The sequence below is a fragment of the Lepidochelys kempii genome, chromosome 7, assembly GCF_965140265.1.
Source record: "Lepidochelys kempii isolate rLepKem1 chromosome 7, rLepKem1.hap2, whole genome shotgun sequence".
Lineage (NCBI taxonomy): Eukaryota > Metazoa > Chordata > Testudines > Cheloniidae > Lepidochelys > Lepidochelys kempii.
In genome coordinates, this window is record NC_133262.1 from 119,872,682 (window position 1) to 119,900,486 (window position 27,805).

The 27,805-nt window shown below is 42.9% G+C and overlaps 2 protein-coding genes across 2 annotated transcripts in view; both read right to left on the minus strand.

Annotated features, from left to right (window-relative positions):
- Nucleotides 1-27,805, minus strand: part of SORCS3 (sortilin related VPS10 domain containing receptor 3) — a 481,141-nt gene that overhangs the window by 306,335 nt on the left and 147,001 nt on the right. Inside the window, exon 2 of the mRNA XM_073354429.1 lies at nucleotides 23,243-23,310. Within this exon, the coding sequence (XP_073210530.1) occupies nucleotides 23,243-23,310 (68 nt within the window). The remainder of the gene's footprint in view (nucleotides 1-23,242; nucleotides 23,311-27,805) is intronic.
- The window catches only part of CFAP58 (cilia and flagella associated protein 58), a 450,792-nt gene continuing 433,256 nt past the window's right edge, over nucleotides 10,270-27,805 (minus strand). The window contains exons 19-20 of the transcript XR_012160075.1: nucleotides 23,243-23,310; nucleotides 10,270-10,725 (exon numbers count right to left, since the gene is read on the minus strand). The gene's annotated coding sequence lies outside the window, so the exon portion shown is untranslated. The remainder of the gene's footprint in view (nucleotides 10,726-23,242; nucleotides 23,311-27,805) is intronic.

Consider the following 27,805-nt stretch of genomic DNA (forward strand, 5'->3'; position numbering starts at 1 on the left):
TGAAGTCATGTCCTTGTTTTGCTGTTCTCGTGTCCTCCTTTTCATAGGATCTTGAATTCTATCAGATCACAATCACTTCCTCCCAAGTTTCCAACCACCTTCATGTTCGCAACAAATTTCATCCCTGTTGGTCAAAATGAGATCCAAAATGGGAGACCCTCTAGTTGTTTCCACAACTTTCTGAATCAGAAAGCTGTCCCCTACACACACTAAGAATTTGCAGGATGTATTATGTTTTGCTGCAAGTCTTTCAACAGATATCAGGGAAGTTAAAATCCCCCATTAATACTAGCTCATGTGTGTTAGCTAATCTTGTTACCTAACTGTAGAATGACTCATCCACTTCCTTTTCCTGATTTCGATTTCCTGATTTCCCTCAACATAACATTACTATTGTTCTTTTCCTTTGGTATCCTCACCCAAAGTAGGTCTGTTGCTCACTTCCTCTTGGACCTCGGAGCAAGTGGATAAATTTTTGACATACATCCCAATATCTTCTCCTTTTTTCCCAAACCTATACTTTTGGAACATCCCTCAGTGCTGTTTCACCAATCATGGGAGTTGTCCCACCAAGTCTCTATGATGCCAATTATGTCATAATTTTCTTCATCTACCATGACTTCCAGTTCATCCTGCTTGTTCCCCATACTCCTTGCATTTGTATACAGGCATCGAAGATATTTGGCAAACTGCCCCGTTGCTTTTCTTCTTGCCTTTTTAATTAAGTTGTTATTTCTAGACCTTTCTCAAGAAATGAGCCCCTTTCCCTTGTCTTCTTTATTTGAGCCTAGATGCGCATTGGCCAGATTTTTGTCACCACCCCCCACAGGACCTAGTTTAAAACTCTCTTTATCAGGTTAGCCAGACTATGTCCAAAGATGCTCTGCCCAGTATTTGGTAGATGGAGCCCATCCCAGCACAGTAATCCTCTTTTCTGGAACATCAACTCATTGTCAAAGAAGCCAAAGCCCTCTCGCTGACACTACCTGTATAGAGTTGCATTTACTTCCATGACTTGATGGTCCCTGCCCGGGCCTTTTCCTTCAACAGGGAGGATGGACGAGAACACCACTTGTGCTCCAAACTCTTTTATCCTTCTTCCCAGAGACACCGTCTACAGTGATCCACTCAAGTTCATTCTTGGCATTATCCCTGGTGCCCATGTGGATAAATAGGAAGGGGTAGTGGTCTGAGAGCTTGATGAGTCTTGACAGACTCTCAGTCATGTACTGAATTCTAGCTCCAGGCAAGCACACTTCTCGGGATTTCCAATCTGAACGGCAGATGGATGACTCTGCCTCCTCGGAGAGAGTCCCCACCACTACCACCCTTCTCCTTCTCTTGGGACTGGTGGTCGTGTTACCCCCATCCTTAGGACAATGCATTCCATGCCTTCTGGTCAGTGGGATCTCCTTCTGATCCCTTCCCTCAGATGACCCTTCCAAGGCATTCTCAGTTGTAGTACCTGTGCAGAGAGCATGAAAGCAGTTGCTTACCTCCATCTGTGTTGGGGGTATATTGGTTTTCCTCCTCCTTCTTCTGGAGGACACATGCTGCCAAATTTCTTCCATGTTCTTCAGTCCCCCCTGCACTGCCCTCTCCAATTCTTAGGCATGCTGTGCCCTCAGTACCAAATCCTGACTTCTATCCAGGAAGTCTTCATTTTCTCTGATGCAACACAGGGTCGTTACTTGGGTCTCTCGTCTTCATTTTCTCTAGTGCAATGCGGGGTCATTACTTGAGCCTCTAGTCCTTTAACCTTTTCTTCCAGTATGGAGACCAACTTGTACTTTGTACAGAAAAAGTCACTTCTATCCTCTGGGAGAAAGACAAACACGGCACATCCTATGCAGGTCATGACAGATGATCATTCACTATCCATATTCTCTATTCATATGCACTATCCATATTATCCCTCACTATCATCTATTCTAACTCTTGCATAACACAGGCCAGAGAACCTCACCTAATAATTTTTGCATCAAGCCCATAATATCTATGTGAGCTATTTCACAGCTTTTAGGAAGATATCCAGTCTTGACCATAAGTGATGGTAATGTCAGCACATTTGTGTCACCTCTAGAACTAACTCACCTTTCCCCTTGCCCATGTAGCAAACAGAGGGATTCTTGGCTGGATTGCCCGAATGCAACGTTGCTAGAATACAGGCAGGTTTGCTGCCTGCATGATAATTTACAAAGGCAATCCCCAACACCCATTAAGCTTCTAATTTTAGCTGCAATTCAGCTGATTACAAAAGGAAACTTAGAAGCTATTCTCTCTCCATTTTATATCTCTTTCCCCTCAATGGCATTAAAAGGATTTGCAAAAGACTGTCAGGGAAGGAGTTGATAGCACAGAGTTGAGCAATGGAATAAATCTTGACTGAACCACGTGTGTGAGTGTGTGTGTGTCTCTCTCTCTCTCTCTCTCTCTCAAGGACCCTATAAGAGAGGAAGAACTGTTTAAAAGGACAGAGAATCAGGAGGCCTCATCTCTCTTCCTAACTCTGCCAAAGACTTCTTGGCTGACCTTAGTCTGACTGCCTATGTACTTATATGGGCCTCCATCATCACCATGGTATCCAAGAGCCTTCATAGCATCTTATAGAAGATACTTAACCCCTCTGTGTCTGTTTCCCTGTCTGTAAATCAGAGAAAACAACACTGACCAACTTCACAGTGGCTTCCCCACACACAGGTTCATTAATGTCTGTAAAGCACTCCCATGGAAAGCGCTAGGGAAGAGCATGCTAATACACAGTCAGGAGCGGTGTTGAGTGCTCTCAGCTCCTCTATATGCCAGCTGCAGTGGAGGGCCCTTAGCACCTTGAGAACCAGGTCCTCAGTAAATTGCACGAGCGCAGCAATGAAAACATCCAATCTCACCACTGATTAAATGGATGGCAAACCTCCAACAGACTTCAATAGGCAAGATCAGATCCAGAATAAGGAGCCGCAGCGCTCATGAAAATCCAGCGACCAAAACATCCTGCCTCCCTCCTTCATTGCCTAATCCTGCCCCACTGAAGTTAATGGCAAAAATTCTATTGTCTTCAGTGGGAGCTGGATCAAAATTCACAAACCTCTTGTGTTTGCCCCTCAACACTGGCATGAACTGGGAGTCTGCTGCTGAGAGCAATAGATTTATATCGGAGTTGGTTGTATTTTTCTGGGAATGCAGTGACCTGGCAGGAGGAAAGCGAGCAGCTTTATAAGCCAAGAACCAAAATGCCACATTTTAAATGCATGCTTAAGGCCAATTTTTGGCACAAGATCCTTCTCCTCTGCTCCCCCTGTTGTCTGGAACATTGTGCTTGGATCTCCCCACCATACCGATTTGCTCTGAAAACAGCTCCCTTTTCCCTTTTCCTGTATGTCTTAATGTCTCTTCCCCTGCTATTATATTTTATTTTAGCTTTGCAACTGTTTTATTTGCTTCTGTAATACATTTTAGGGTGCCACTATACATAATAAGGCCTTGAATTGTATTTGTACTGGATTGCAGAGCCCCATGCATTAACATGAAAAGATCTTCTTCGATTCCCTGCTGTTAAAATCTAGCTATGTCATTTTTGGGTGGTTAAAATCCAAGCTCCACATCTTCTTGCTGGCATTGGACAAGATGAGGAGTCCCAGTCACAATAACATGTTGGGACCCATCAGTTAGGCAGTTTTTAATCTATTTAATGTGGGGCATGTTGTATTTATATATGTTTAGTTTCTTAAGCAATATGTTGTGTGGTACCAAGTCAAATGTGTTACAGAAGTTGAGGTATATCATATTGACACCAGATTTGGGGTTCAGGAGGAATTTTCCCAAGGTCACATTGGCTGGAACCTCCTCCTTCCTCTGCAGCATGGGGTGTAGATGGCTTCTGGGATCATCCAAACATATCTAATCAATTACCAACCATTGCAGGGGCTTCAGACTCTGACCATCTCAGTCTCTCCAATTATCTGCCTGTGGCACATAAAAGTTTAGACTCCTGAGTATTGAAATGCTTTAGTTTATCTCAATACAGGGGTATCTGGGTGAAATTTAATGGCCTGTGTTATACCAGATGATCTAATGGCACCTTAGAGACTAACAAATTTATTTGAGCATAAGCTTTCATGAGCTACAGCTCACTTCATCGGATGCTCACGAAAGCTTATGCTCAAATAAACTGATTAGTCTCTAAAGTGCCACAAGTCCTCCTTTTCTTTTTGCGGATACAGACTAACACGGCTGCTGCTCTGAAACGTAGAAGATCTAATGCTTCCTTCTCTCCCTAAACTCTATGAAGCAGTTTAACAACAAAACTTGTAATCTCATTAAAAAAAATAGATATCAAGTAGGTTGACAAGATCCATTTTTCATAACCCCCTGTTGATTGGCATTAATTTTATTACCCTAATCGTGGTTCATGAATTTTATGTCAATTCTCATTTCCAGCCACAAGCCACATAGGTATGTGTGTGTGAGGGGATAGAAGGATCAGAAAGAAGGCTATTTTATGATGACTGAATGAGGATAATTAGCCACTGGAACAAATTACCATAGGACACAGAAAATTCTCTGTCATTCAGTCTTTAAATCATGATTGGACGTCTTCCTAATGACGCCACCAGTTGAAGAGTTTCATGCAGCAACTACTGGGGAATGTCTTAGGGCAGTGGCTCTCAACCTTTCCAGACTACTGTACCCCTTTCAGGAGTCTAATTTGCCTTGCGTACCTCCAACTTTCACCTCCCTTAACTTATTGCTTACAAAACCAGACATACAAATTAAAAAAAGTATCACAGCACACTATTACTGAAAAATTGCTTCCTTTCTCACGGTTTCCATATAATTATAAATCAATTGGAATATAATCTTGTACTTATGTTTCAGTGTATAGTACATAGAGCGGTACAGACAAGTCATTGTCTGCATGAAATTTTAGTTTGCACTGACTTCGCTACTGCTTTTTACGTAGCCTTTTGTAAAATTAGACCAATATTGACATGAGCGGACGTACCCCCCAGAAGACTTCTGTGTACAGTGACACTTTGGGGCTTTAAAATGGACACAACAGAATTAAGTTTAACACTGCCATGGGATTTAGGGGTCGTTGCCATGGTATTTGGTGCCCTACGTAGTATATAGAGTCTTGGTCTATCTGCACATACAGCCTGGTGATGGGTGTCAGAAGAAAACCCTGCCCTGATAGAGTAACCAAACCAGAGTTCTTACGACAAACAAGAAGCCAGATAAGGAAATGCATTAACATTGTTTTTTTAAAAAAAGCAGGGTTATTAACAAATCTGTCTCCAGTATACTGGCTTAGCGTGTCTGGTCTATTCTAGGCTATAGAAGTTTGTGTACCACCCTCATCACTATAGCATCTGAGAGGCTCCTAGTTGTACACTGAGCAACGCGAGTAATATCTGTCATGTGTGGCTAATTCTCTGTCTTTGAGCCTTTTTCCAGGGGAAGCAGTGTGTTCTCAGCAGCATGTTTGGTTTAGGTAGGAGTTGGTTTATGTACACACTGAATATTACATTAGAGAAGGAAGAGTCGGGAAGTGCACTTAGAGCAGAAGGTACGGGGTTTTGTGATGGCCCTGCGTTCCTGGGGGAGTTTGTTCCACAGTCTCAGCCCAGCCCCAGAGAAAGCTCTGTCTCCCGCAAAGACGAGCTTTAGCCTTCCCGTAAACAGCTCCATTATGCCCGAGGAGCAGAACTGTGGATCACAGTCCTCACACCAGTCCTTTAGACTCCTTTAAGTTATCCTTGGTGCAGACTATTAAGCCCCTTGAAGATAAGGACAGGGGCCTTCACCATGACTAAATATTCTATGAGAAGCCAGTGGTGGAAGTAGAGGACAGGTATGATGTGTTGCAAGTAGCCTGTGTTGCTGAGGAGAAATAATAGTGTTCTGTACTAACTAGAGTTTCCCAAGAGCTGATGGCTTCATGGCTATGTATGCTGCATTGTTACAGATGGGAGGTTACCAAAATACGTATAACCTAGACCAGGTCATCATCCATGAGGATGGGATGGAGTCTCCTGTCTGACAAGAGATGGCAGAAAGTGTTATTTGCAGATGCTGCTATGTGAAAGCTTACAGTCTGTGAGAAATTCAGGAACACTCCTCAACTATGGACTGGATTGACCGAGTGTGGGTGTGTACCTCAAATCGAAGGACAGGGCACTGTACATGCAAACTCTCCAAAGTACTTTCCCATGCCCATCAGCATAAGCTCTATCTTGCTTGGGTTCAGCTTCAACCAGCTGTTCTTCATCCATGAGCTCATCCTGTCCAATCACCAGGCCATCAGTCCTCTTTCTACTGACTGAGCCCAGTAAGGGTAAGAACCTGCAACTTACATACACCTAACGGAGTTGCTGCTATAGCACCATTAGATGTGACGCTCCTGTATTCAGACAACTGTGGTATCTCTACATATGTAGCCACAATTTGTGACGCAGATCTACACAACAGTTCTACCAGTCCATGCAGAAATGCTTTCTTATAACTTGCATTTAGTCTGCCTCTCTAAATTCCTCTTGCTGTTTCAGTTGGATACAATATTTTTCTGCAAGGAATTCTTTATTCCCCCCTCTAAGCTTGTGCACAGCATTGCTGTGTGTGCTGTTAAGAAGTCACTTTCCACCCCAGACAGGGTGACCAGAGGTCCCGTCGGGACAGTCCCGATTTTGGGGGCTTTTCCTTATATAGGCACCTATTCCCCCCCCCCCACTCACATCCCAATTTTTTACACTTGCTATCTGGTCACCCTAAACCCAGCTGTGGCTCCAGTAACTAAAGAGTCACTGATCAAGCTGTATTTAGTTGGGATTGTTCAGATCAGTCACATGGTATTATTTACACTGTGCATGCACTCCCTTCCAGGACACTTGCATATGTGAATTTAACATGGGGTTTGCATAACTACTTGTACGTATACCTTTGCCACACACTCTCTGCAAACACTAATGCTGATGCAATTCCACTGCACACAAAGGACATCAGCATGGTCAAAACAAATTCATCTTAAAATGTGTCTATTTGCAGAAAGTTTTGCAGTCTCTGTTCAGCTCTAATGATCATGTAAGATGAGGCAACTTGAAGCAGAGCGCTCTAAAGGCAGCAATGGAATTACCATTCCAAAGGATAAAAAAAAAAGAGAGAGAGAGATGGGCCTAGCCAACTCCTGTTAACAGATTCAGCACTGCTGAAACAGCAACAGTAGCAACACCCAAAGGATCTGCAACAGCAGGTTTCTGGCTGCAAATTCCCTTCTGAATGCATCTTGCTGCTTCTTTTCAGAAACAAGCAGACAAAGCATGACACACATGCCGTACCTGAAATATCTGGCAAGGGGAATTCAGAGGGGGTGGGATGCTTCAAAATATACCATCTTTTGCCATAATGTTGGGAAGTTCTGGGGACTGCAAACTGGGGACTAAGTCAAACTTTAGATATCCACAAGGGGCTCCCAGTGACCTGTTTGGGAGTTGTGAAGTTACAACCAAGAGTACCCATGCTAGAGTCTATTAATAAAAACAGAACATTGCATTAAATGTAGCACATTTCATAGCATGGTTTAAAAGCTCTGGCCTTCCACTGTCCTAGCTGTAAAACGAGGATAACAATGCCATTCTGGACCTTTAAAATAGAGCTGAGTGAATAACTGATTTTCCAATTCAGCCCCCAACTCACTATATCTGGGGGGAAGGGAGGGAAATTGATTAGTTTCAAACCAAAACTTATTTTTTTTCAGTTTTTTTCCCCACCGAATTTATTTTTTGATTATTAATTAATTTAGGGTCCAAAGAAACACAAAATGAAAGGGAAAAAATCAACACAAAAATGAACTTTTTCAGGCTTTTGCTTTCATTTCATTTGGAGCTGTATTTTGATGCAAAGAGAATTTTTTCCATTTTTTGTTTAATTTATGGGTGTTTTGAACCTTTTAAAAATAAATATAGCTAAATTTCTAAATAAAACATTTTGAAATGAAAAGTCAAAACATTTCATTTCAAAGTGAACAAGCCATTTTGACTTTGCTGACAAAAATCCATTTTTTAATACAAAACTATTCACCGAATCAACCTAAATTTACGAATAGTTTTGGTGTCCTGGAAAATGCATTTTTCAATTAATTTACCATTCGCTGAAAAAGACCATTGAGCTCTTTTCAAAATTACATCTTGTCAGGGGGCATTCCGTTCTTTGCAGAGCAAATTCTGGTGAAGAGCATTGAGATCTTATAAGACAGGACTCTCTCTCTTCCTACAGGGCAGGAGGAATGTTAAAGGTTGAGGGCTACTTTTACTAACTTTTGACAAATATGTTGAGATTCCCAGGTGAAACTTATTTTGGCATTGAGTCCCTCACATCGGTCACTTCCTCCTGTCATACGGAGTGGGTATATGAATAGGAAAGCTGAATATTTACCTTCACAGTTTGAGACCCAGATTTTCTAAATTGTGCAGGCACTTTGCATGCCTGATATGCGCACACAAACAACCCTATTATACATGTACTTGTGATTAACACATGTACAACTGGCCATTTGCATGTCCATTTTATGTGTAAATTAGTCAAGAAAAATGTATCTATAATACCCATCACCTGAAACTGAAGTCGGGTTTTCCAGGCCTGAAAGCTCCAGGATCAACAGCTTGACCTAAAGAGACAGGTTCACAAGTGGAGGGCTGTAACTGACCCACATTGTTTGGGGTTCAGGCACAGAGCGGGACACGTAACACCCACTGACCAGCAAGTTACACATACATGCACATAGGAGCTGAGTGTATTAGGAACAAAATAACCCAAGCATACTGTGACACCTCTATACCCCAAAGCAACATCCTGGCACCCCCATACTTACCATGGTGAAAGAATTATGATATGTTTTGTACAAAGTATGCCTTGTGAGGTATCATTCTAAAAGTCTTGACCTGTTGAACGTTAATATCCTGTTGGACTGTACATGTTGCCATAGTATGTGAAGGCATGAGGTTTTGCTATATGTGTGTTACTGAAATATGTTGTGAAGTTGGAAAGACCCACAACTAGCATTTCAGGTACAACAATGGAGAGGCCAGACAGTGTTGATGGTCCATTAAGGGGAATACACACACTCACAAGGATTACCGCAGAAACTGTGTACAATGGAAACCTCTCAGAGAGATCACGTACACAATGGAGACTGTTTGACTCACATCACAGCAAAAGATCTTTCCAGCAAGCTGGAAGAAGCTATTAAAGGGGGAAGTGACATCATAATTTGGCCTTACTCCCCCCACAACTCAACACCTGGAAGCATGTCCAGAGGACAAAGACTGAACAGGGGAGGTGGTCCCAGGTGGAAGGGATTTCTAGCCTATGTATGGAAGATCTGTTACCTGCCTGTACTGTCTATCAGGGTGAGATTTCTCTTAATGCAAATCCTGTCTAGTCTGTGGAACTCAGATTGCAGTTTTACTTTTTATTTCTTAGGTAACCAACTTTGATCTGTATGCTTACTACTTATAATCACTTAAAATCTATCTTTCTGCAGTTAATAAATCTGTTTTATATTTTACCTAAAACAGTGTGTTGCTTAAAGTGCAAGGGAAATCTGCTCAGGAACAAGGGTTGGTGCATGTGCTCTCCACATTGATGGAAGGTTGGACTGGATGATAAACTTACACTGGTCAGGCTTCTGACCAGGGCAAGACGGTACAGTTCTGGTATTCTAGGCTGGGGAGCTGGGGAGAATTGCTGGAGCCTCTCTATCATTGGTTCATGAGTGGCTGGCAAAAGCATTCATGTCATCAGCTGGGTGTGTCCCTGTCTGTAGATGGCTGTGTGAGTGCAGGACCTGGAGGGATTTGCAGCTTGTCACAGCATCACAGTGTGATAGGGAGCCCAGGCTGGTATGCCAGAGGGCTCAGCAGTACCCCAGTTCCAGGATGCACCCCGGGGAACCCGTCACACATACCCTTACTATATTGAGATTCTCATGCAGAACTTGCTTGCAGCCCAGACCCACCTGTCTTCAGAGACTAACAGATACAAAAAAAGCAGAGTGAATAGGAGCGGAAAGCTTTTAATTAACAGCTTAACTAAAATGCCATTACAATACGCAGTTTTGTTTTTATTAATTCGCTCGGATTCAGCAGGAATTCCACCAAGGAATAGAAATGAGCAGATGCAAAGGGAAGCACATTAATAAATCATGAGTGTCATTAAAATTTGTAAACTAATATCTTCTGGGAAGTCTTGGCAATTAGTCTCGAAGCTTTCTTGGCAAACAAAATATTAATAAATCCAAAAGGTCCATGTTTTATAAAGCCACCATCCTGTGGAAAGGTCACTGATAGAACAATTAGGCGACAAAACAAATGGACCAGCCGGCAGCTTGACTTGTGGAAGACAAAGGAGTTTCCTGGAACGGGATGGCTGAGGTAGCCTAACAGAGGAAGGAGGCCAGTGTTGGAATGCAGGTCTGTGTGCCAGCACTTTACAACATGCAGATGGGAATGATGTAATTAGCATGTCCACTGGGTCACCTTTTCTTGAGTGATAAAACAACTGCTGAGTTTGCACTGTGTCATTGTGCCCCTCCATCCAGCTGTGACACAACATTAGCCTTACTGCTTGCTGAAAGAAGAAAGCTCCAGAGAGGATAGGTATGAGCCTGCCTGTTCCCTTATAGAATGTCATAGGGAGAGAACCAATAGAACTCCATAGAAGTCTATCTAAATCCTAGAGAACACAACAGAAAATGCGATGATTAATTATTATTATTATTATTATTATTAGTGTTTCAGTATCATCTAGAGACCCCAACACAGTATTGGTACTGTATGCACAAATAGTCTGAGTGGGTCCCTGCCCCAAAAAGTATGCCAACTAAATAGGCAAGACAGATGAATGGTGGGAGGGAAACAGAGGCATGCAGGAAGAAACCGACTTTCTCAAGTGATGGCAGTGGCAGAGCTGCAAATAGAATCCAGGTTTCCTGGCTCCTAGTTGAATGAATGATCTATCCACTAGCCCATGCTACCTTTCTATAGATATTTTTAAACCATCCTTGAGAATTTTACTGTAGCGGTAGAATTCCCTATTACATTCAAGAGGATGGGTCCAAAAACCCATAGAAAGGTTTTCTATTAAACTTGGTCACACTTTATATTAAGGTTACATTTATGCACAGTATACAAAGGGTTAATAAATGATTCATAGATGTTATAAGCATGTGACAGACAGGACTGGTATATGTTATGGATAGTATAAGCATCCTATTGACCTGTTGGACTCTATAATAATCGATTCACCATTTAGTAAAACATTGATTCATCACTTATTAACCCTTTATAAACGGAACCTTAATATAACGCATGATTTACATATGATAGTCAACACTATGGAAAAATCCTAATGAGGAAACAGCAAAAGAGCTAAATATGTCCAGCATGGCTAGAAGATGGGGAGACAAAGCGGGGGTGCAAGCACATCCTTCAAAGCTTCCCAGGATGATAACACCAAGGAGGGAGAGGAAATATTCGGCATGACAAATAATAGGGGGGTATGTTGTAAGTAGAAATAATAGTACAAAATGGAGAAAAGAAATATTGAGGCTGAATGCCAGGAGAGTGGGATGTGCTATGTAGCCTATGGCATAGTCTGTCCAGAAAAGTGGTAGAAGTTCCATCTCTTAGGACTCAAACTAGACTGGCAAAAGCATGAAAAATTGTCTTGTGCAGAACCATCCTGTCCTGACAAAGAGATGGATTGGGTGGTGTCAAAGTTCCTTCCCCACTCTGAACTCTAGGGTACAGATGTGGGGACCTGCATGAAAACCTCCTAAGTTTACTTTTACCAGCTTAGGTTAAAACTTCCCCAATGTACAAACTATTTTACCTTTTGCCCTTGTACTTTATCGCTGCCACCACCAAACGTCTAACGGGTATATAACTGGGAAAGAGCCCGTTTGGAAATGTCTTTCCCCCCAAAATCCTCCCAAACCTTACATCCCCTTTCCTGGGGAAGGTTTGATAAAAATCCTCACCAATTTGCATAGGTGAACACAGAGCCAAACCTTTGGATCTTAAGAACAATGAAAAAGCATTCAGATTCTTAAAAGAAGAATTTTAATACAAGAAAATGTAAAAGAATCACCTCTGTAAAATCAGGATGGTAAATACCTTACAGGGTAACCCGATTCAAAACATAGAGAATCCCTCTAGGCAAAACCTTAAGTTACAAAAAGACACAAAACCAGGAATCTACATTCCATTCAGCACAGCTTATTTTCTCAGGCATTTAAAGAAAACAGAATCTAACGCATAACTAGCTAGATTACTTACTAAGTTCTAAGACTCCATTCCTGTTCTGTCCCCGGCAAAAGCATCACACAGACCGAGAGAGCCTTTGTTTCTCCCCCTCTCCAGCTTTTGAAAGTATCTTATCTCCTCATTGGTCATTTTGGTCAGGTGCCAGCAAGCTTCTTCACCCTAGCTTCTTAACCCTTTACAGATGAAAGGGTTTTTCCTCTGGCCAGGAGGGATTTTAAAGGTGTTTACCCTTCCCTTTATATTTATGACAGGTGGTCTAATAGATCTTTGCTCTGGCATATGTCTGTGGACTCATAAGATATAGCACTAGACTTCTTGGGTCAATAGCTAACTGAAAGCTCGTTCTCCCAGCCAAAGATAACCTGATGGTAGCCAGTCAGATGAGGAATGAGAGATCTCAGAAGCTGAGAGTCAAATTACTTTACAAGTATGCAATCTTTACCCAGATGTGAGGGGTTAGCACTACAGTGCAGGAAGGTGATGGGGGCTTTGAAGGGAGACAGCAGTGATCATCCTTGCACGAACTGTCACAGTCCTCCAAATGCCCATCCTCTTGGTTAGAGCTTTCACCCAGCTAGTCTGTTCCCTAGTGTAATACTCAGCACTCTTCTCTCCAATCTTTGCTGGTGCAGCTGTCCCCTTCCGCTCCACCTTCTTGATGAGGAACCAAATTTCTGATACATACTGTAACAAATCCATGGTCAAATAAACACAGATGCTAATGGTCATCACCTAAACTGACCGCATGTAGCATGGGGAATAGAACTTGACCCTTTGTCCCCAAACCAGGTTTTGAACGACTAGAACTAAAAGAGGACCCCAACTGGCTAGTAGCAGTATTAGAACACTTTGCTGAACTGGCTGCCAGAAGGCGACTCATAGCCTTTAAGGCCAGAAGGGACTGTCATGATCATCTAGTCTGACCTCCTGCACATCGCAGGCCATGGACTCTCACTCTTGTACTAGGCACCTAATCTCTGGCTGAGTTACTGAAGTCCGCAAATCTTGATTTTAAAGACTGCAAGTTACAGAGAATCCACCATTTACTCTAATTCAAACCAGGAAGTGACCCATGCCCCAGGCTGCAGAGGAAGGCAAAAAAAAACTCTCTGCCAATCTGACCTGGGGGAAAATTACTTCTGATCCCAAATATGGTGACGAGTTAAACCCTGAGCATGTGGGTGAAACCCACCAGCCAGACACCATGGAAAGAATTCTCTGAAGTCACTCAAACCCCTCTCCATCTAGTTTTCCATCTCCGGCTGTTGGAGATATTTGCTAACAGAGTCGTGGATGGGCCATATGCCATTGTACGAAATTTCATCATACCATCCCCTTCATAAACTAATCAAGTTCTGTCTTAAAACCAGTTAGGTTTTTTGCCCCCACTACTCCCTTTGGGGTGCTGTTCACAACTTCGTTTCTCTGATTGTTAGACACCTTCATCTAATTCCAAGCCTAGATGTATCGATGGCTAAAATTGGCCCTTAACTTAAATCTCTCTTCTCCCTCCCTGGTATTATCCCACTGAAGTATTTATAGAGAGAAACCATATGTCCCCTCATCCATTGTTCTGTTAAGGAGCTTGGCTTGTTTAGCCTAAGTCTCCTCTTGTGCGGTAGGCTCTCCATGCCGATCATCCTAGTTGCCCTTTTCTGCATCTGTTCCAGTCTGAGTTCATCGTTCTTAAACAAGGATGAAGCCACATTATTTGATGTGTGAATATAATCCTCTGGAAAACGATGTGTATTGGAAAGTGGCAACGTAATATACGTTATGAGTTTGATAATAAAAAAGTATATAACATTACATCCCCTGGCATTATTATAATCTTGTCATGACTTCAGTCCACAAGTTTCATTTCAATACAGCAAATTAAAGCAAAACTGCAATATTGTAGTCAGAAATATGTAAGCATTATGTGCTATACTTCATAGCCTAAAAGAGGGAGGGAGAGAGATTGAGATCCATCTTTTTCTGCGTTTTATATTAAGGCCCAATTCTGCCATCGTTGCATGAGCTAAGTAGCACCTTACTGCCACAAGGACAGCTGGCCCTTTAAGGGAGCTGAGGGCTCAGCCTCACCTGGGTCAAGTTTAATCTACTTCCCAGATAATAGGGATGAAAATCCAGGGTTTAGGTGGCAATCACGTGATCAGCCTCCTGATCCTTGGACTCTTATTCCCAACATACCAGCTCGCCTTATGACACCTTGCAAGCAGTCCTACTGAAATCACGCTGTGTATTTAGTATATTTATTAATGATCTGGAAAAGGGTGTGAGCAGTGAGGTGGCAACATTTGCAGAAGAAACAAAATTACTCTTATTCTGAAAGGACCTAATGACTGCCATTCGGCGGAGGCCTCTATGAACCAAAGACAACCGCAGACCTTGCTAAAACCAATGAATGTGCCGTGCATTCTCTTTTAGACTCAGTGGAAGGAACAGTTAAGCCCCTTTCTGTGGTAAAAAGGGATACAAACAACGGAAGAACTGCCCAAGACACTTGGCAGGTCAGAGCTAAGCCATGAGGGCTGAATGTTTCCTGTTTATTGGTTTTATAGCCCATAGGCTTCTCTATACTATGGAGACTATACTGGTATAGTTACATTGCCATAGCTACGCTGGGATAACCTGGTGGTGTAGACACGGCCTACACCTACAGTCTTCCATCAACACTGTGGCATCCACACAGGGGCGTTGGGTCAGCATACTATGTCGGGCATGGATGTGGGTTTTTCACTCCCATCACCACGTAGTTATGAGGACCCTACCTTTAAATTAGCCTTTGTGCATTATGGGACAGAAAGCCTGTAGAACCAGTTATGAGCATGACCTTGAGAATAAGCAGACAGACAGGGCTTCTTGGGCACAAAGCTCACCAGAGTGGTAGACACTCTAAGTCCAAAGCAGACTGCGAAGAGTTCCAAAGGGATCTCACAAAACTGGGTGACTGGGCCAAAAAAAAAAAAAAAAAAAAAAGGCAGATGAGATTCAATGTTGATAAGTACAAACCAATGCACATTAGAAAACATAATCCCTACTACCCATACAAAACGATGGGGTCTAAATTAGCTGTTACCGTTCAAGAAAGAGATAGTATATAGTTCTCTGAAAACACCTGCTCAATGTGCAGCAGAAGTCAAACATGCTAAACAGAATGTTAAGAACCATTAGGAAAGGGATAGATAATAAGACAGAAAACATCATAACGCCACTGTAAAAATCCACGCCCACACCTTGAATACTGTGCATAGTTCTGGTCACCCCATATCAAAAAAAGATACATTAGAACTGGGAAAAGTACAGAGAAGGGCAACCAAAATTATTAGGAGATATAGAACAGCTTCCATATGAGGAGGGATTAAGACGACTGGGTCATTCAGCTTGGAAAACAAATGACTGAAGGGAATCGAGCTCTATAAAATCACCAATGATGTGGAGATAGTGACCAAGGAACTGTTATTTACCCTTTCATGGACCACAAAAACCAGGGGTCACCCAATGTAATTAATCGGCACAGGTTTAAAACAAAAGGAAGTGCTTCTTCACCCAATGCACAGTCACCCCATGGAACCCGTTGCCAGGCCAAAAGTATAACTGGGTTCAAAAAAAGAATGAAATACGTTCATGTAGGATAGGTCCATCAATGGCTATTAGTCAAGATGGTCAGGGATGCACCTCCATGCTCTGGGTGTTCCTAAACCTCTGACTGCATGAAACTGGAAGAGGGTGACGGGGGAAATCACTGCATAAAGTGCCCTGTTCTGCTCACTCCCTCTGAAGCATCTGGCACCAGTCACTGTCGGAAGACAGGATAGTGGGCTAGATGGACCATTGGTCTGACCCAGTTCGGCCATTCTAATGTAGATGTGAGGATTTCTCAGAGAGGAAGCTGCTGTTTGTTTCTAACATGTTCATGAAAACAGAATTTGATGGACTTCTTTTTGGAAACAAACAAGGTTATACCAAAGAATATACCCAACTTGTATCATTAATTTCTCCTTGTAATGGAAATAACCCTACAAAGCCCCAAATACAAGCTAGCTACATGGGTCAAAGGGACAACATTATTTATATTAATCATGACCAAAGAAGGATGTGAAGAACTCCGGGAGGACCTAAACAAGCTAAGTAACAAGCAACATGACAGCAGATGAAATTCAGTTTTGACATATGCAAAATCATGCTTATTGTAAGGAAGAATCTGAGCTACTCCCTCTGGCTTAATAAAGCTGGTGTGTTGTGGTCACTGCTTATCATGCTGATCATATATATCTCAGTGCTACCTTGTGATTCCCAGGTCTGTTCTCTGTTCTTGTATCACACGGATGTCTCTTGTCTTATATTTGGATTGTAAACTTTTTGGGTCAGGAACTGTCTTTTTCTCTACCACTGTACAAAGAACTCCTAGGTTCTAAAGTAACAATTCAGAACAGAGACATGGCTGACATTACAGCAAACTCAATAGACATCTCTGTTTAATCTGTAGCCTTAGACCGAAAAAATGGGAGGCTGTATAAAGAATGGGATAGAAAATACTGAAATTAGCATCATGGCCCTGGTACACCCTCATCTGGAATGTTATGTTCACCTCTAGTCACCCTATCTCAAAAATAATCTAGCAGAAATAGAACAGGCCCATAAATGAGCAATGAATGTGGCTAGAAGATTAGAAGCTTCTATATAAAGAAGAACGGGAAAGACAGAGTGTTTAGTTGAGAGAGGAGACAAATAAAAAAGGGGACATGATAGAGTTATAGAATATAACTAATGGAATCGGGTACTCCTGTTTACCCAATCTCTCAGTACAAGAACAAGGGCATATGCAGTGAAACTGAAAGGCAACAGACTTAAAACTGATGAAAGGATTTCTTTTTTCCATAATACATAGTTAACCTGTGGAACTCCATGCCATAAGATATATCTGAGGCCAAGATTAACAAAAAAAGAGAGACATTCATGTAGATAATCTAAATTCCCACCTTTGTACTAGACAGAGGGGGAAAAAACTAGAAGTGAAAACTAGAAGTGAAGTGCTATGAACCACCAGGCTTAAAGATATAAATCAACCACCGGTCAGATTCTCCCTACCCTCGACAGAAAAGTACAAATTTCCAAAGAGAAACAGAAAAGCAAAATGTTTTGATTCTGAAAAGTTGCTGCAATGCTCCCTGGGTGTTGTAGTTTATGCACCTCATGCTTCCATACTCCTCCGTGGGCCAGGCTCCCTGATTGGACTCCATCTCCCATCATCACTGTTTCCCCTTCTAGTAAGGGGAGGTGGTGCATTCTGACAGTGGCATGGCCACAGTGTATCATGGGAGCTGAAGTCTGACTAGCAGCCTCGCCCGTAGGGGAGAATGGGAGCATGAGGTTCTACAGCAGCTGTCATAAATATAAAGGGAAGGCGAACCACCTTTAGATCCCTCCTGGCCAGAGGAAAAACCCTTTCCGTTGTAAAGGGTTAAGAAGCTAAAGGTAACCTCGCTGGCACCTGACCCAAATGACCAATGAGGAGACAAGATACTTTCAAAGCTTGGGGAGGGGGGAAACAAAGGGTCCTCTCTGTCTGTGTGATGTGTTTGCCGGGACCAGAGCAGGAATGCAGGTCAGAACTCCTGTAAAAAGTCAGTAAGCAATCTAGTTAGATATGTGTTAGATTCTGTTTTGTTTAAATGGCTGTTGAAATAAGTTGTGCTGAATGGAATGTATAGTCCTGTTTTTGTGTCTTTTTGTAACTTAAGGTTTTGCCTAGAGGGATTCTCTATGTTTTGAATCGGATTACCCTGTAAGGTGTTTCCCTTCCTGATTTTACAGAGGTGATTCTTTTACTTTTTCTTTAATTAAAATTCTACTTTTAAGAACCTGATTGCTTTTCATTGTTCTTAAGATCCAAGGGTTTGGGTCTGTGTTCACCTATGCAAATTGGTGAGGATTTTTATCAAGCCTTCCCCAGGAAAGGGGGTGGAGGGCTTGGGGGAATTTTGGGGGGGAAAGACATTTCCAAGCGGGCTCTTTCCCTGTTCTTTGTGTAACACTTTGGTGGTGGCAGCTTTTTTAAGCTAAGCTGGTAAGAATAAGCTTAGGGGGTCTTTCATGCAGGTCCCCACATCTGTACCCTAGAGTTCAGAGTGGGGAAGGAACCCTGACAGCAGCATTTCAGAGTAAATTTTTGATTACGTTTTTTGAGTTTTTTTGTGAAAAAAAAATCCATGGAAAGCAAAAACTTTCCATGAGGAAAGGAGTGAGGACGCGCTCGGGAGAGGGCTGGGAAAAGGCGGGGCGGGGGTGGAGTGGGGGCAGGAAGAGGCAGGGCGGGGGTGGGGCCTGGGAGTCGAGCACCCCCCAGCACTTTGGAAAGTCGGCACCTGTGCTTGAAATGCTGCTGTCGCGTTTGAGTGTGGACACTACCTTTGCCAATGGGAGGGGTTCTCAACGTAAGCTAGCCACCTCTCCAAGAGGCAGTGGCTATGTCAAAGGAAGAATTCTTCCATCGACCTAGCCTATCTACACGGGGACTTAGCTGGCTTAACTGTGTTGCTCAGGGGATGGATTTTTCACACTCTTGAGCAACACCGCTGGGTCGATCTAATTTTCTAGTGTAGACCAATCCTGAGAGGGTTAGGTCCAGGGTGGTGTTTTCTTGCACTTTCCTCTGAAGTAATTGGTACTGGCCAGAGAACCAGATGTTGGAGTAGGGGACCCCTAGACCAATCTGTTATAGCAAGGCCAAGAGCCCAGTGTTTTTCACAAATACAATATAACACAACATAAAACCAGAAACAACATATAAAACAAAATTTAAAAAAACCCTCACCCTGCAGCAGCAGCTCCTCTGGCTACTGTCCCGCAGGGCTAGGTCCGGCTCCCCGCTCTAGGTGGTGCAGCCTAGCATATAGGGGCACAGTGTCGTTCAGGTTTGGCCATCCCTCCGTCATGAAGTGGGGGAGTAGGAGTGACCAGGCCAAATCTGAGTTCGTGGCATTGCAACCTGGCACACAGGGTCACAGTACCACTCACTCAAATTTGGCCTCGCACCCCTACGTCATCATGATGAGGAAGCAGCCAGGCCAAAGCTCAGTGGTGCTGCAGCCCCATGCGCTTGATCACAACACCCAGAGCAGAGGCCTGGGCCCAGCCTTGCGGGACAGGATCAGCCACTGCAGGGCGAATGAGGGGCAGGCTCGCTCTGCATCACACCTCCCCCAGCACAGTCCTCCCAGGACCTGACCCGACCCCTTTCAACTCCCTTCTGCATTGCTAAAATCGCTAAGATGGATAAAACTTTAAAAAAAAAAAAAAGCCACACCACCATTTTCCCAAAATAATATGAAAAATGACATAAGAAAATAAAAACATTCACAGGGCTTCAGCAATGCCTCTATGCCTTCATTTGAATGCTGAGTAGCATTTCCTCTGACTTAACCGACATCAGACAGTTAGCAGAGCAGCATCCAATATGGCTGTTAATTCTTTTTTTTTTTCTTTTTAATTACACTCAGGACATTTTCCTATTGATTTACTTGTCTTTGTATTTAGATGCAGGGTTCAGAATAGCTTTTCTATTGCCGTGCACTTTTTCATTAAAAGCAGCCTCTCGTTTTAGTCTCCCAAGGACCACGAGGGAATTCAGTGGCAGTTTCTGATGCGTGAGGAATGAAGGATGAAGCCCAAATTTGGAGACAATACTGCATGGTTTCCTATTCCCACCTCCTCTGAAGCTTTAGTACATGGTTTACTGCTGTCTGCCATAAGAGTCCTTCTCTTCTGGAAACCGACCTGTTTGCTGACTATTCGGAGCCAGGATCAAGAAGTGCTATTGTTTCGGAGAGCAGAACTATTGTGTAGTTGCAAGAACATGCCTTAACCCCAGAAAACAGAAAAATCCAGGAGTCCCTGTACATACTTGTGATTATTTTAAACCACATAGGAGCTCAGATATCATGTTGTATGTGAGTATTTATCAGCTCATTCTTACCATTGAATATGCCATTATTAATAAAGATCATGCATTACTGTAACACCTTCCATTAGAGGAACTCAAAGCACTTTACAAGCCTTCATGAAACCTTTTTATTCTGCATTTTTCAGATGAGAAAACTGAGGCACAGGGGCTTACCCAGGATCATCAGGCAAATCAACTGGTATTAGAACCCAGGAGTCTTGACTCCCAGTCCCCTGCTCTAATCACTAGAGTTCACTCCTGACCAGAACTTGGAACAGAACCCATGACTCCTAAACCCTTGATCTAGCCACAAGAACCCACTCCATGTCATTTTTTATCCGCAAAAAGAAAAGGAGGACTTGTGGTACCTTAGAGACTAACAAATTTATTTGAGCATAAGCTTTCCTGAGCTACAGCTCACTTCATCGGATTCATTCAGTGGAAATGAATCCACTGAATGCATCCGATGAAGTGAGCTGTAGCTCAGGAAAGCTTATGCTCAAATAAATTTGTTAGTCTCTAAGGTGCCACAAGTATTCCTTTTCTTTTTCCATGTCATTATTTACCACTCTGTAATCTCTGCTGCAAACTAGATGGACTGTCCAGGACAATACTAAAATGGGTTTCACAAAGCTGTCTACGTTTTTAGCATATCTTCTTTATGAGCTATAAGACATTCTTGGAAACATTTAGTTTGAGCTGATGGCTAATCTCCACTTTCCTCTCTCTGAAAAAGAAAAAACTCCAAGAAGAATGTCACTATCACCTTTTTGCACAGCTCAAATGCGGCTGCAATTTCTTGGCATTAAGACAGGATTTGCTGGCTCGTTACATTATTTATGCAGAGCAGATTGCGTGGTAATTATGCTTAAAGTATAATTACTGTGTCATTTGTACTTGTTAGGTGCAAGGCAAAAGTTGTCAAGGCTTAAAGACCCTGAAAAGTACGAGGTAAGTGAAAACGGCTGTGTTCCTTCTTAGTTTCATGATTATTTATACATTTGCAGATTACCATGGTATAGTGCAATTAGGCTTTAGAGTTGCCAGGCAAGTCAAGAAGTTTCAAGAGCTATTATGAACAATTAACTCCTAATGCATTAACTGACTCTGCTGCATGGTTAGCCCCCATCCGGTAATGCTCCTGAAACTGTCTTGCAAAAGCGACTTTCAAGTTAATAGGAGAACAAAGACATCAAAAAGTCTGGGTGGAAAGCAGGGCAACAGAGTGTCTATGCAGAAGTGACACAGCCAGTAACAGAGTTTTACCACGGACTGACTGGCAGACTCACTAATAATTCTTGCTGCAAGTTAACAATAAACGCACTATAATAGGTATAACAGTGAAGTATAGTCCCAGCCCTGGAAAATTTATTTTGCCCTGTATGGTGCATACCATTGAAAAACCATTTCGCTCGGTTTAAGACTCTGCCTTTCTGCAGAACAGGCGGAAATACAAAGGTCAAGATCCCCAGCTGGTGTAAATTGTCTTGAATGGAGCTAAGCAAATTTACACGAGCTAAGGATATGGCCCACATATTTATATGCTGTCTGTAAACCTGTGTATATATGTTATTAACACACACTTATAATTGTGTGACACACATACACACCCACCCATTTGTACATGGCATATATATAAAACATCCACGTTGTAGTTCCATGAGCCAAAATATATTGTGTGCCTATTTAAATCCCCCTGTAATTTCGTAGCAGGACTGCAGCTCAGTCTCTGCAATTTGAATCTGTTGAGAGAATTCAAATGCTTGCATAAAACACAGTCATTAAATGGCCATAGAAGAAACAAAGTACAACCAAAAGCAGTAAACTCACTGTATATTGGCTAATCTATCCAAGTCAGTAATGGCACAACACATGGGAAGTGTGAACTGAGCCTGGAACTCCTGATTCTAATTCCGATTTGGATACTGATTCCCCTGTGAGACTTCAGACACGCCTCTGCTCACCTCCACCTATGTGCCGAATCGTGATACCACCTGCCTGCCTTCCAGAGGGGCTCAAAGGTGGAGGAGAGGATTGGTTGGGATGGTAAGTTAGCTGTTTGTACTGTAAACATGCTTTGCAAATAAAAGTTCTCCACCTGTAACAAGAATTCCTGAGCCCAATCCTAATCAATGGAAGTTTTGCTGTAAGTATCCGTGGGTCCAGGATTTGGGCCACTATATGAGAAATACAGAACAGGATTGGATGCAAGGGGAAAGCTTGTTGGGTCAGGGACCACCTTTTAGTTTTGTGTCTGTACAGCGCCTAGCACAGTGAGGCCCCAATCCATGTCTAGGGCTCCTATGGTAAGACAAATAATAATACAACAGCTGTATGCAGAAGTTAGGTGGGCTCTTTCACTTAGCCAAGACCAGTCTCTTTGCCATCAAGTTTTTACTGGTCTGAATTGGTTTTCTTTTTTTTTTTTTTAAATGTCATTCCCCGATGTACTCTCTCTAACAGACTTTTCTTCTGGCCATCTTTATTATTTGCATTACATCAGTGCCTAGAGTTCCTAGCTCATATCAGACCCCATTGTGCTAGGCACTGTACACAAGCAGAATAAGAGACAATCCCTGCCCTGAAGAGTTAGTGATCTAAATAACGTAAGGCAGCCAAAAAAAAAAAAAAAAGAGGATTATTGTCCCCATTTAACCGATGGGTAACTGAGGGTCAGCCAGGTGCGTGAAGGCCTACGGTGAATTTATGGCAGACGTAGGACCAACACCCAGATCTCTTAGGTCCCAGTCAGGTATCTTAATCAGAACACCACCTATCCATCCACCTCTTACTGGCGTACAATTAGTGAGCTCACAAACAAAGACTGTTTTCCCAGAGTAGCTCACAAGCTCGTTCTGATTCCCCGCACCTTTCCCTGATCATCCAATTCAGGTTCTCTTGGTCTCTGCAGCCCATTTGACATGAGGCCCAGCAAACCGCTCCCTGCCATTCACTGTGATTTCCGCAAACCACTTACCTCCACAGCGAGCTTTCAGTAACGCTCCCCAAGTTGAAGTCGTAGAGCTTTGTTAGAATGAGAATCACCTGCAGGGGAGAAAGAAAAAGAAAAGAATCTTCCTTTAAGATTTTGTAACTATGTACTTAATGCATCTGAAATCACCCAAAGGAGAGCTTAGCATTTATCCATTAAATTTGGGTTATTATAGGATCAAGTAGGTAAAAAGAAAATCATTAGCTCAATGCATCCATGTAACTAGTAACATTTATTTTAATCCGCGGGATGTTTTGCATTTGAAATAAAACATGCCAACAAGAATTCCTTTAACATTGTTAGCTAGCTTCTCCACAGCTGTAGCTATTCAAGGTCAGGGATGGAACGAGATGGGCCTTGTTATCCTTGTAGTCCGACCAGAAATCACACTCGACTACTCCTCTCTTTATTCCCCAAGGTGCTTGACAACGAAAGTCCTCAGACACAATGAAGATCCATGGAGAAAGGATTCATGCGCAGGCCCTGAACCAGTCTGCACACCTGTGCTAAGCACCATTCTTTTTTGTGAGACTTTCCCTAGGCATAAGAGTTCACACTCCCAACTAGGAGTTGGGATCAGACTGCTGGACTGGAGTCAAAATCTGCCTTGCTCGCATACAAAGGGCTTCACAATCAATCATGGGCAAAACCTCAGCGTTTCAGGTAAAGAAACATTACCTGAACCATACATAAAAGAAACAAAGCCAAAGCTTTATCCCAACCCTTGGGAAAATGGGACGGCCATAATCCCGAGCAATTTCCAGGACTATTTACCTTTAGCAGAGATGTGTTCAAAGCACAAAATGCAGATTCAGATTTTGAACATGCCAAAATTCAAGCTAAGGTTATGTTTCACCCCCTTTTATAGTCAGTACGTAGGGCCCATGAAAGTTAATGGGACTTACATAGAATCATAGGACTGGAAGGGACCTGAGAGGTCATCTAGTCCAGAGTCCTGCTCTCATGGCAGGACTAAGTATTATCAGACCATCCCTGACAGGTGTTTGTCTAACCTGCTTTTAAAAATCTCCAGCGATGGAGATTCCACAACCTCCCTAGGCAATTTATTCCAGAGACAGTTAGGAAGTTTTTACTAATGTCCAAGCTAAACCTCCCTTGCTGCAATTTAAGCCCCTTGCTTCTTGTCCTATCCTCAGAGGTTAAGAAGAACAATTCTTCTCCCTCCTCCTTGTAACAACCTTTTATGTACTTGAAAACTGTTATCATGTCCCCCCTCAGTCTTCTCTTCTGCAGACTAAACAAACCCAGTTTTTTCAATCTTCCCTCATAGGTCATGTTTTCTAGACCTTTAATCATTGTTGTTGCTCTTCTCTGGAAGAGAAGCATGCTTAAAGTTAAGCACATGCTTGAGTACTTGGCTGAATCAAGGCCTTGGTCAGCTGTGCTGGAAGGGAAGTTAAAAGGTGTAACGGGTTGCTGGTGAGCTCACACCCCTCAGCACACCTAGAGATATTATGCCAGCTGTACTCGCCCCCTCCCATAAGACCTCCACATAACATTACTCAGAGTGCCAATAACTACGCCTTCTCCCACTTCTTCTTTCCCCTGCACACGTAGCTCTACAGGTAGGACACTCCTGCCAACATCAGATTATGAAAGGTATCTAGGCATTGCTTGGCTCACCACGGCGACACTTAACTAATTTAAAAGGTAACACCATACACTCCAGGGAGAGATGGTAGCAATGTTGAAGGAAGAATTTTTCCACCAATCCAGAGGCTTCTACCCTGGGGCTTACGCTGGCTTAACTACGTCTCAGGAGTGTGATATTTTCACATCCCTAGGTGACGTAGCTATGCCGTCTTAAGTTTTAGGTGTAGACCAAGTCTTGGGCTCCTAAGACTTGTAGGTGTTGAAATGCTGAACAGAGCCTAAATACCTTTACAAATCTAGGCTTTGCAGCCTAATACAGTGCTTACAATGTGATTCATCCAACTGACGTTAATGGGACCCAACAGGGGAAAGTCTACACTACAGAGCTACATCTCCCGCTTTGAGCAGGGGGTTGGACTAGATGACCTCCTGAGGTCCCTTCCAACCCTGATATTCTATGATTCTATTCTATGACACATCAGCGCAGCATCTGGTGAAGACACTCTGTGCCAACAGGAGAGCACTCTCCCGTCAGCATAATTACTCCACCTTAGTGAGAGGCGGAAGCTATGTCAGCAGAAGAGCGTCTCCCACCGATAAAGTGCCTGTTTGGACAGTGCAAAATTTGCATCACTCAGGGGTTTTCCACGCCCCAGAGCGACGTAACTTAGATTGACTGAAGTGACAGTGTAGACCTGACCCATGCCCTTATTGGGGTTTTGGGTTTTTTTTCAATTTTGCAAAATTTTGAAATCTCACCCTTGTTTCTATGTTTTCCAGGGCTCAAAATAGGCCCTTTTTAAAAAAAAAAATTGGCATTTTTTTAAAAAATGAAAATATTTAGACCATTTTTCAAAAACCTGGTTGGTGCACTACACTCCATGGCATTTGCAGGGCCAGGCCTTTAATTTGGCCTTTCCCTGCTTAACAGCCACCTGGGACAACGAGTTAAAGGCTGAAGGTAGGGTGACCAGATGTCCTACTTTTATAGGGACAGTCCCGATATTTGGGGCTTTTTTTTTTTTTTAATATGGGCTCCTATTACCCCCCACCCCCGTCCCGATTTTTCACACTTGCTATCTGGTCATCCTAGCTGAAGGGAAAAGTGCAAATGTGTTAATCACTGTCACAAAACCCAGGTTGCAGTACCGTCTTATTGACAGCATATCAGAGGGAAGAGATCTATGGGAACTATAAAAGACCCTGGGGCACCTGCTTCTGCCTAGGTTAATAGATGGGATGTCTGTTTCAAGCATTCATTCATCTTTATACTGTGGTTACTGTTCTCTCTCTTGCTCTTGTTTGGCTCCATTATTTCCTCCAGGGTAGAACTTAAGTGGGGGAGGGGGGAAATATAAGTTAAGCAGCTTTTGGCAGGGAACGTGAAGGAACAGTTGCTGGACAGATTTGAGTCAGGGTAGGTCACTCTATAAATCAACGTGATGCAGGAGGGAAATAAGAAAAATACCTTCATGCTATAAATTAAAAGCTTCTACACAGCCTTCCGCACAAGATGAGGAACTATCAGCAAGAAATGGTGACCCAGTCACCTGGCTGCTGCACAAGTTTGCCTTTCCTGATTAACATCCCACAATCCATCACTACATGCTGGGTGATGGATGCAATGGGGCTGGATTCCCACTGTCTCAAGGATACCCTGGTTAGAGTGGCTTAGTTTTAGGATGCTTCCTATTGCCCCGCGGCAATGCTCTTGTCAGATCTGAGAAGCAACGCCACCAGTACCCTTCAAGGGTAGTGCTCTTAGTCACTCAGGAGGTGGCGCTCTTCCCTCTGACTCCTGAATCAATGCCCCACAGAAATCTAGGGGGCGCTGTGGTACTGGAAGGGTAATCTTTCGCCTGAGACGTAAAGCCACTCGAAGGTTTGATTTTTCTTATAGTGACATGGTGCTTGTTTTCCAGTTTAGGAACCCAATCCAGCTTCCATTGAAGTCAATGGGAGCTGGATCAGATCTTAGATGTATGAGATATATTGGGTCCCAGCATCCTGGACAGATTCCAACAGGGTAATTACATTCTGCCCATTTAATTTCCCCTGTAATTTCCAGTGGATGCTGTGTTCATATTCTCTCTGTAAGGCCTCGGTTCCTTACACAGCCCTTGCTGCGTTTCATGCTCATTGTCATTGTACCTTACAGCATGTAATTTATCATTAGCAAAACTTGCGAATACTAGGCCAATGCTGACTATGCACTAATGGGCCAAATCCAGCTCTGTCATCCTGGTTTAAATCTGGAGTAAAGCCATCAACTTTGGTGGAGCTCTTCTGGATTGACACCACCATAACAAAGCAGAATCCAGGCCTACTACTGCCTTTAGTGTCTGGAAACCATGCTGAAAATGAGAGCAAAGCAGAAATGTAAGCAGCCCTTAGCAGATAAACCTCACAAAGGGTCCTAGAAAATAACAGGAGTTGCTTGAAGCATTAGTGATCTACAACAGAGTCCCTACAACGTATCACACATACAAATCACACACACACGCCCAGTGCTGGAGGCATGCTCATACTACAACCACAAATGGAGTGGCTTCCGCCAGCACAAAACACAGCTCTCGCCTATGAAACAAGCCACTTCAGAGTCAATACGTGTAACATGTACAATAGGTTGGGGAGTTTAAAAACCAGGGAGGATTGCAGGGAGTCTTAATATCAAACCTTTGTGAATAAAGCTGTGAAAGTCCCTTTCTTCATGACATTGCCTTGTGATACTAAGGGAGCAAACGAAACTACCAAAGCAATGTCATACATACAGCCAAGACATACATCACAGACTGAAAGAAACAGCCAAGGTCCCAGTTTGTTTTCAGACAGGCTTTTAAATGGCACAGTACTTAGCAGTTATCTTCAAGAAACTTCAGGGCCTGTTTAAGATTTTGCACAGCCACTACTGTCCTAGGCAAAGAGGGCTGGACA